Source organism: Vicia villosa, linkage group LG7 (assembly GCF_029867415.1).
Source record: "Vicia villosa cultivar HV-30 ecotype Madison, WI linkage group LG7, Vvil1.0, whole genome shotgun sequence".
In the NCBI taxonomy this organism is placed as follows: Eukaryota; Viridiplantae; Streptophyta; class Magnoliopsida; order Fabales; family Fabaceae; genus Vicia; species Vicia villosa.
The window spans coordinates 90,510,893-90,520,788 of record NC_081186.1 but is presented as its reverse complement, the minus strand read 5'-3'; the positions used below and the strand labels follow the sequence as shown (position 1 = coordinate 90,520,788).

At 26.7% G+C, this 9,896-nt stretch overlaps 2 protein-coding genes across 2 annotated transcripts; one reads left to right on the top strand and one right to left on the bottom strand.

The window, feature by feature from the left end:
• Positions 1-618: 618 nt before the first annotated feature.
• LOC131619660 (protein neprosin-like) lies at positions 619-2,604 on the bottom strand. Its single transcript, XM_058890735.1, has 8 exons — positions 2,491-2,604; positions 2,307-2,393; positions 2,038-2,214; positions 1,875-1,932; positions 1,774-1,832; positions 1,606-1,662; positions 1,314-1,460; positions 619-993 (listed from the first exon to the last, which is right to left on the bottom strand). The coding sequence occupies exons 1-8, from the start codon at positions 2,602-2,604 to the stop codon at positions 619-621; spliced, it is 1,074 nt and encodes a 357-aa protein (XP_058746718.1).
• Positions 2,605-3,268: 664 nt separating this feature from the next.
• Positions 3,269-4,295, top strand: LOC131619659 (uncharacterized). Its single transcript, XM_058890734.1, has 2 exons — positions 3,269-3,371; positions 3,748-4,295. The coding sequence occupies exons 1-2, from the start codon at positions 3,269-3,271 to the stop codon at positions 4,293-4,295; spliced, it is 651 nt and encodes a 216-aa protein (XP_058746717.1).
• The last annotated feature ends 5,601 nt before the right edge of the window (positions 4,296-9,896 follow it).

The window sequence follows — 9,896 nt, the reverse complement described above, 5'->3', positions numbered from 1 at the left end:
AAAGAAATATAACTCATGAAAATTATCTAGAAGAGATAGAATAAAATAAGATAAGAGTAGGTGATAAATTTATTAAAATGAAAACATAAAACAACAACAATTACTCCCACAAGTCTAAAATAAGTATCCAAAAAATAATTTGTATTAAAATAACTGTCACATTCAGTTTTCAATGCAATTTAATTATTAGTTTTCAATTGTACTACTTTCAAATTAATATTTTATATTTATTATTCTCTCATTTTTGTATTATTGAATAAAAATACTCTGTAAAGAAATAGAGAAAAAGAGTGATACACTGAGTGTAAAATAGTTTTACACTATCAACCAATCACAACCATAATTCTAATTAAAATACTCTTTTATTTTTAAAAAAATTTAATGACATGTAAAAACTTTTTTATTTGTTGACAGTGTAAAACTATTTGACACTGTCAGTACATATCCATTAAAACCAAAAAAAATAACAATACATCCATAACTGAATAAAAACAATTTCGTAAAATTACTTTTCTTCTTTTTATTATTTTATTTTTTTAAACAGTGTGAAAGTGTCATATGACATTTATTTAGGACACAAGTCACAAAGTATACAATAACCAAACCTATTAATGATAATTAAATATGACAATTATCACCACCAGGACCTCCAAATTGAAGAGAATATCCATACTCTTCTATGTCTTCTCCATAGAATTCAACCTTATAACAACTTGGAACATCACTGTGTACTTCTACATTTTCAGGTCCAGAAAATTCGCCAGAATCATGAACCCGTATCCCAATAAATCTAAAGTAACAACCATGCTTAAAGTTATCTTTATCAGGAAAGTATCCTGATCCCATTTGAGGATTAATAACATTTGGAGGAGTTATTGTTTTTCCACCCCATCCCGCTCCATCCGCGTAGTCGAAGTTGGAGAATAATTCTCCAGGAAAATATCCAATAATCGTCGTTGCAATTGCCAAAAACCAATTTTTACTTTCTGGATCCTGAATGAATATATATGACAATTTGTGAATATATTATTCATATCCTTAAATATTATAAATTTAAATTTTAATGTCAATTATACATAGCAAAATACTTTTAGGTTTAATCAAGTTTTTGGTTTTCGTCTATATATTTATTTTTTTCTTATAAATAATCTCTGAGTGTTAAATTTTTTTAGTATTCGTCGTTAACATTAAAAACGAATGCCAATTTTTTTTAACCTTTAGAGAATCAAAACTCGTAATTGCATTATTTGATAACATTATAACAAATAAAATAGTGTAAATATTTTAAATTAAAAGTTTAAGTAAAGAGATACCCGTGCAAGGCTAATTTCCATCTCATATGTTTCTCCATCATAGACAGATGTTCTAGGTATTTCTGAACCAAGATAATATAATGTGTTTGTTTGAACGAAACCTTGGCACAACATATTGTAGCATCCAGTATTCTTGAAACCATCAGACTGTAATAATTTAACACCAAGTCATGTTTTACATAGAGGAAAATAGTGAATTTCAATTAAAATGAAGCATTAATTAACATTCAAAGAAATATTAAAAAACAACCAGAATATGAAATGAAAAAAAAAAGAAGCTACTTTTACTTACAGTCCATGATGTGAACAAAAACGTTGAATCACTACCTTTGTATAATTCAGGAAATACCTGTCATCATATTTGTGATAAATTTTATATTATTTTTTAAATCATCAAATTTATTTAAATTAAAAAGTCACACACAACAATTTTTAAGTTAATAAAATAAATTAAACTCACATGCCATCCAACTAAGATTTTATTAAGATTGTTGTTCGCATTTTCAATATATAGATAGCCTGCACTATATTATCCCGCATGAACTCTTGGATTATAAATACTTGTAGTTCCAGTAATTCCATAGAAAGCAGGACGTTTTTGGATAGACACCTTGGCTTCCTACAAATTCAAGATATTCACAAATTAATTGAAATAAATATTTTTTTATTTATACAAAATAAAATAATAATTTAGAAATTCAACTGAATATATGAAAATACTTACATGACCGGGGGAGCTATCTTGATATATTAAAGAATTATTTAATAAAGATTTTCCTCGCGCGATATCATCTTTAGTTATTCTTTGAATAAGAACGGTTCCTTTAGGACATCTAACTTTCTCAAGCCAATTTATTGGTTTAGTAGAAGTAATCTTATCTGTTTCAAAACTTGGTTTTCTCTGCCATGAAAGAATAAAATATAATGAATATTGGAAGATTATACAAAAGTAATAAAAAAAAATTGAAAATGAACTAAATTAAAATAGTTTACCTGCAACTTGTGATTTTTTAGTAAAGGATGGTTAAAAGCTGGTTGTTTGTAAATATCCACACAATCAACAATGTGACCTGACTGAGTCTATACAATTTACCATACCAATGAAAACATTATTAAAAATGTGAATGCATTCCATTAACTAAGTCTAGAAATTAAAGATATCTGGATAAATATATACCATAAAACTTTTAACATGAGATTCATTAGCAAAGTTAACTTGTCTACCATCAATTGTATGGCCTATTATGCCTGTTACCAGACAAAGACAAAGAAGAAAGAATAATGTAACCATTGTTTTACCGTTCTCTGTATAAATGTATTGAATTGATAATGAACCAATGTTTGGTGTATATATAACGTATTTATACCTTCATTCTATGTCATTAATATTTGATAATAAAATAATTTATATACCATTAATATTTAATAATTTATATGTCATTAATGAAAAGTGAAATAATAAAATAATTTATATAAGGTAATATAGTTTATGTCATTAATATTTGATAATAAAATGAATTCATAATAAAAGATATATGTCATCTATATCTCGTTTATCAAGAAATAATATTTATCCTATTCAATATATATTAATAGATTAAATAGAAAAAAATTAGTTTTTTTATTTATCAATTTTTTAATTCTAGTTAATAAGGAAGAGACCTCTGTCATATCATCTAAGTATTTTTGGATTAAGTAATAATTTAATAGTTAAAATAATGTTATAATTAAACTTTGAGAAATAACATTAGAGTTTAAGCTTTATTTATAACATAAATATATATTTGCATATTTTGCATATTTTTTTGGAAGAATAAGAAATTATATATATTTCCAAAAACAGTTATGTACAAAGTGACCCAGAGGGTCCAACTCCAACTACTCAACTACCAACAAAAAACTCAAAGAAGAAACGGAGCTATTTTCTCCCTAAGACTCGGTTTCCTCCAAATCCTATGAACAATGGTATCTATGATCTCATTATGTATATTCCTATTCCGATCTCTATCATCGGCTCTATAAACAATGGCATTTCTATAGCTCCAACAAGCATACACAGTCTCTACAAACGCAGTCTTCAAAAGTCTAGTTTTCCAACTTTTCTTCTTGCATATTTTGCATATTATTATTATTATTATTATTATTATTATTATTAATAATATAATAACAAAACTTTTTTATTATTATATAATATAAATAAGAACTGATATAAGTATGTTACTATTATTATAAAAACGACATAATATTAAAAAGGGAAATTCAACCAAATAAAAAAACTTATTAGAGAGCAACAACACACAAATAGCAATCACACAATAAAAAAAATACATGAAATAACATAGAGAAAAAAATCTAGTCTTTAATAATGCCCTTTGGAATCAAATCGAGGATTCTCCTGAGAATACCTGCTTGCGAAGTTCGCATCTTTTATCAGGTTGGCGAGACACTCAACAGGCCAGGAACTTAGCTTCTCCTATAGATCAATCGGTTCCCGATCCTAAGTGGTGTAAGCCACCCACCGGTTGGCTAAAATGCAACATTGATGCATCTTTTTCTAGTAACAAGGTTGGTATAGGTGCCTGTATCAGAAATAATGATGAGGGTACTTTTATTACAGCTCAGACAAAATGGTTTTCTCCTATTACTGATGTTGATACCGGTGAAGCTCTTGGACTCTTAGCTGCAATTAATTGGGTTTTGGACCTTGGCTATGATAATGTGGTTTTTGAGTCGGACTCTAAAAGTGTAGTGGATAGTGTGACTATTCCTAAGCCAAACGACTCAGATTTTGGCGCCATTACTCGAGCTTGTTATCAGGTCCTGACTCACTCTACTAGGAACTTTCAGGTTAAGTTTATTAGAAGACAAGCTAATGAAGTTGCTCATGCTTTGGCTAAGGCGGCTCCATCTCTTGCTAGTTTTCACGTTTTTAACAATGTACCTACTTGTATTTACAATATTATTATTAATGAAATGGTTTAGTTTCTTGCTGTAAAAAAAAAAATTTAATAAAGAAAATCTTAGAATTAAAAAAATAATTGAGGTTAAATAAAATAGGAAAAATAATAAAATTATGATTAATGAATCTTCCCTCCCTTCTAAATCCTTCCCATTTGGAGTGGAGCAAAAAATAAGTATATGAGAAATTTTGCTCCCCTCCCTTCCCCTCCCCTCCATTTACTCTCAACCAAACGAACCCTGCTTTCATTTCACAATTCATTACTCTTATTTTGTCCAAAAGGTTTAACATGTATTTTTATATGATTAATGAATTTTTATTTAAAAGGTTAATATTAATTTTTTTTATGTAAAATTATTTATGTTTATTAATATGTGAAATTGTCCGAGTAATATATAAAAAAAGGAATATATAAATGAGAATAAAATATGACAATAAAAAATTTTTGGGACAAACAATTTATTCGTAAATTATTACATGTTATTATTACAATAAATATTTATTTATATAAGATATTTTTATGATAAAGAATAAAATAAAGTTAATTTATTTTATCTACCTAAACTATTTTTCTTAATAAAATATTTTCTACCAATTATGAAAGGAAATTGAAAACAACTTATAAATAATATTATAAATTATTTTAAATAAATTCACAAAAAAAATATTAATAAATTATTTTAAATAAATTCACCAAACATATATTGAAAAATTATTTTTATGAACTATTTTCAAAAACTTATAAATCAATTCAAATAAACTTTAATACTACTAAAATTGAAACATTGATAAATTACATCTTTAAATTTGAATGATCATGTCATTTTCATTTTGCATCTTAAATTATTTTTGAATTTATATTAAACAAAATTAATGGTGTACTGTGGAGAGAGGAATAAGTTTCAGTTTTGCATGTGAGGTTTTTGATTTGGAGTGTGAAAACAGTTTTATCCGAGTTAAAAAGATGAGGAACAAGTGATGTGAAGATTGCATCAATATAGAAAGTGTAAATTCTGCATGTAAAAAAGTTTTGTATCATAGAAATGAAAATCTTTTCTGAAGAAACTTCATAATTTTTAAGCTCTGCAAGTAGGAGTGTAAGACCTAGTAATAAAAAGTGCCTAAATATAAAATATGAGTACTTGAAAATCAAATCAATTTTCTACTAATGGGATTCTGCAGCATGAAGATTTTCTGCAGCATGAAGATTTTTCATTTAATTACAACGGATTTCATTTTTCATTTACGAGAGTTTAAAGATGTGGATGAAAAATTTGAGCATGTTAGGCAATGAAATGATTATCCAAAAGTTTATTACTCTTATTTTGTCCAAGAGTTTTAACCTGAACTTTTTCTTGACACAATGAACTTTTTTTAAAAAAAGTTGATAATAATCTCTTTTTTATATAAAATTAATTGCATTTAATAATATGTGAAATTGTCAGATATAAAAAAATGAAGATTTAAATAAGAATAACACGTGACAAAAAATCATTTTGAAAAAGAAAAGTTATTCTAAATTATGACACATGTCTTTATTACAATAAACATTTACTTATATAAGTTAGTTTTAGAATAAAAAATAAAATAAAGCTTAATTGTTTTATCTAAATGAATTATTTTTATAATAAATGAAATATGTATATATATATATATATATATATATATATATATATATATATATATATATATATATATATATATATATATATATATATATATTGTACAAGTTATAAATTATTTTAAAAATATGATGAAAATAAATTTAAAACAACTTATAAATAATACTATAAATTATTTTAAATAAGTTCACAAAATATATTAATAAATTATTTTAAATAGGTTCAAAAAATATATATTATTAAATTATTTTTATAAACTATTTTTAAAACTTACAAATCAATTCAAATAAATTTTAATAAATTCACAAAATATATATTACTAAAATTAGAACATTCATAAGTTACATTCTTTATATTTGAATGATCAAGTCATTTTCGTATTAGTTATTAGTTGCACCTTAAATTATATTTGAATTTACATTAAACAAAATTAATGGTGTACTGTGGAGAGTGGAAGAAGTTCCAGTTTTGCATTGTTTGGAAGAAGTTCGCACTTGAAAAACCTTTTCTGAACAAGAATCATAATTTGTAAGTGGGTAGTTTTGGGGTTGATTATTATAGATAGACATAATGATATACTAAAATAAAGATTAGTTAATACTACTATTGAATAATTAAGAACTTCGCAATACATTACTATAAGAAGAAACCCTAGCCAAGATCCCAAAGAGAGGAACACAAGAACATCCCAATATTCAACTGCAAGAAGACATTTACTATTACTACAAGACTAACAAACACCAAACTTAGATCTATAAATTAAAGTAGTACACACAAGAAGAACACAAAAAATCAAAAAAGGAAGCATGGTGTAAACTGCAACAAGAGAAATGAATGTATAGTGACGACCCCAAATCATTTCGAACCTCGTCAGATAAAGCTTCACAGCAACAAGCACGATAGCAGCATATCCAGAAGCAGATCCGACGCCGGATACAATTAAACCGACGCGGAGAGCAGCTCGGACAATGCGAGCTCCAATGGAACCCTCAGTCAAACTGCGTGAGAAATAGATTGCTCTTTTGATTAAGAGTGTGATGCTAATGGAGAAACCGAAGAAATTTGCCAAGTCGACATGAAAAAGAAAGAGCTTGGCCGGGAAGTCTTCGTTTGGGAGGCAGAAACAAATCCAGACTCCGAATGCGAGGGGACAGATTGCGCTTGATATGAAGTCTAGGATGATCATCTCAACAGGTGTGAGTGGAGATAGTTGTGCCATTTTCTGATTTCAGTATCAAAGCTTTAGCAACAACAAGATAGATAAAGCTATAGCATTAGCATTTATTTATAGAACCCAAGACAAGTGAGAAGTAGCATAGCATTTATTGTTTTAAACTGATTTACTTTTGTACTAAAAAAACAAGAAAGTAAAATTGTCTTAAGTAAAAAGTAAAAGTATAATATAACTTGTTGAAAGTTGAAAACAACTCATAAAGTGTTCATTAGTATGTGTAGCTAATTTAAATGTTAGTGATGTTTTTTTTAACTGATTTCACTAGAACAAAAGAAAATTGGAACAAAAGGATAGGGGACATAAACGAAGACCCTATCATGAGAAAACAAACTTATAGAAAGGCATCCCTAACTTATTCTTAACAAAATCAACTCTCAAACAACTAGGATTAAACAAGTAGGAATGAAAGAAAAAAAAAGTAGAATTAGTAATATTCAGTCTAAGGTTAGCTAAGGTGTCAGCACAACTATTTTCTTCCCAGTAAATATGGGAAACTACAAAATTACAATTAGCAGCTACTAATACAAATCAGTCATCTATTTCTAATGTACCAAAGGAGATTTAAAAGCTTTGACCACCGTCGTAGAGTCACTTTCCAACTAAATATTGCTCTAATTCTTCTCATAAGCGAACTCAATTGTCATCATGGCACCCGAAAGTTCGGTCAAGAGAGAATTAGCAACACCTAAAAAAGCAGCAAATGCACCCAAAAAATTATCGTCATAATTTCTCACAATGCCTCCACAAGCAGACAAACCAGAAGGAGAGATAGAGGTACCATCACAATTAATCTTGATCTAGTTTTTAGGAGGGGGTTTCCATATCACCTCCAAAATATTAAATAGATTCAAAGGGCTTTAAATTTGACAATTTTTTTAGACTTTAGCGACTAATTAATACCGATTATATAAATGTTAACTATTTTAAATTACAATTTAAATTTTAATTAAGTTATTTTCTTCTAAATTCATTTATCAAAGAAGTAATAAATCACGTGATAGAATTTAATATTTATTTTTATTTTGTTAGTGTTGTCAAATAATAAAATGTAAAAGAATTTACTTTTATTACTATTAAATTTTAATATATATGTCTTCATTTAAATTCAACTAATCCTAATCTTACTTTTATTATTAAGCTAACATTTTATTTTAAAAAGCAATTGTAGTATAATTTAATCAAATGCACCAACCGTCAAAGCACAAAGTTTTCATAAATATATAGATTTTGAATAATTTTTTTATTTAAATAAGAGTATGATGGAGAATGATAGCAAAGGAGTAAAAAGGTCTTGAGAAAAAGTATGGATGGGGTGAATTATTATAAATTTTCTATCCAAGTAGTAGTGAGTAAACCTTAGGATTTCTAAATGGAGAATATTATAGGTCATTGAAAATCATAAATGAGAAATCAATTTTCTACCGCAGGAAGATTTTTCATGTAATGACAAGGGATTCATTTTTCATTTGTCATCACTTATGAGAGTTTAAAGATGTGGGTGGAAAATTTGAGTATGTTAGGCCATGGTCCCCACTCTATTATTGCAAACTACAAACAACATGCCATGAAATAATTGTCGAAAAAAATCTTGAATAATTGTTATAAAGTAGTAAAGTACTATATTTCCAGTGAATTGCATATTATTAAAGTTAAAAATATACAATATTAAATTTTGGTAGTGGTACTTTCTTTGGTGCCACATTCTCTTTTTCAAAGACTCGGAGTCAAAATACCAATTCAATATCATAGTAGATTAAAATGATTAAAATGTCATTCTCAACAAATCTGATGCGTATTTTTATGATTGTTAAAAAAAAAAATCTTACAACACATTTTTTAATATATATTTTAAACATGTTCTTTTTAGTTGATTAAATTGTACACTCCTATAAAATTACGTTAGTCTAATTTAAATTTGTTAGAACTCATGTAAGTTTTAATCTGTCAATGAGAATCCATTAGAAAATTAGAGTAAGGCTAGCATTAACATTAGTTCTAGTCTGAAAACAGAGAACATGCAATATTTTAAATTTTATTCCAAATTTATTTATCAAAGAAATAATAAACCACGTAATAGAATTTAATATTTATTTTTATGTTGTGAATGTTGTAAAAAATAATAAAATGTAAAAGAACTTAATTTTATTATTATTATTATTAAATTTTAATATATAGGACTTCATTTAAATTAAAGTAATCCTAATCTTACTTTTATTATTAAGCTAACATTTTATTTAAAAGTAACTGTAATATAATTTTATCAAATGCACAAACCGTCACAGCACAAATTAATGAGGTGAATTGATAGCAAAGGAGTAAAAAGGTGTTGAGAAAAAGTGTGGATGAGGTGAATTGTTAGAAATTTCTATCCAAGTAGGAGTGTAGGACCTAGCAATAAAAAGTGCCTAAATGGAGAATATAAGTCATTGAAAATCATAAATAAAGAATCAACACTGTTGGGATTCTGCAGCATCAAGATTTTTCACTTATGAGAATTTAAAGAGCCTATGGTCCCCCACTCTATAGTCAAAGAAAACCTGTTTCAAAGTACTTTCTTTGGTGCCACATTCTTTTCATTAGAAGATTCAAAGTCAAAGAAGATCTCGCTCCAAATCGTTTCCTTCTAAAAATACCAATTCAAAATCAAAATGGAATAAGATGACATTTTAATTGTATTTGCATGGTTATCTTGTCGTAACTATAATTAATGTTGTAGTTGAAAAGTATATATATATATATATATATATATATATATATATATATATATA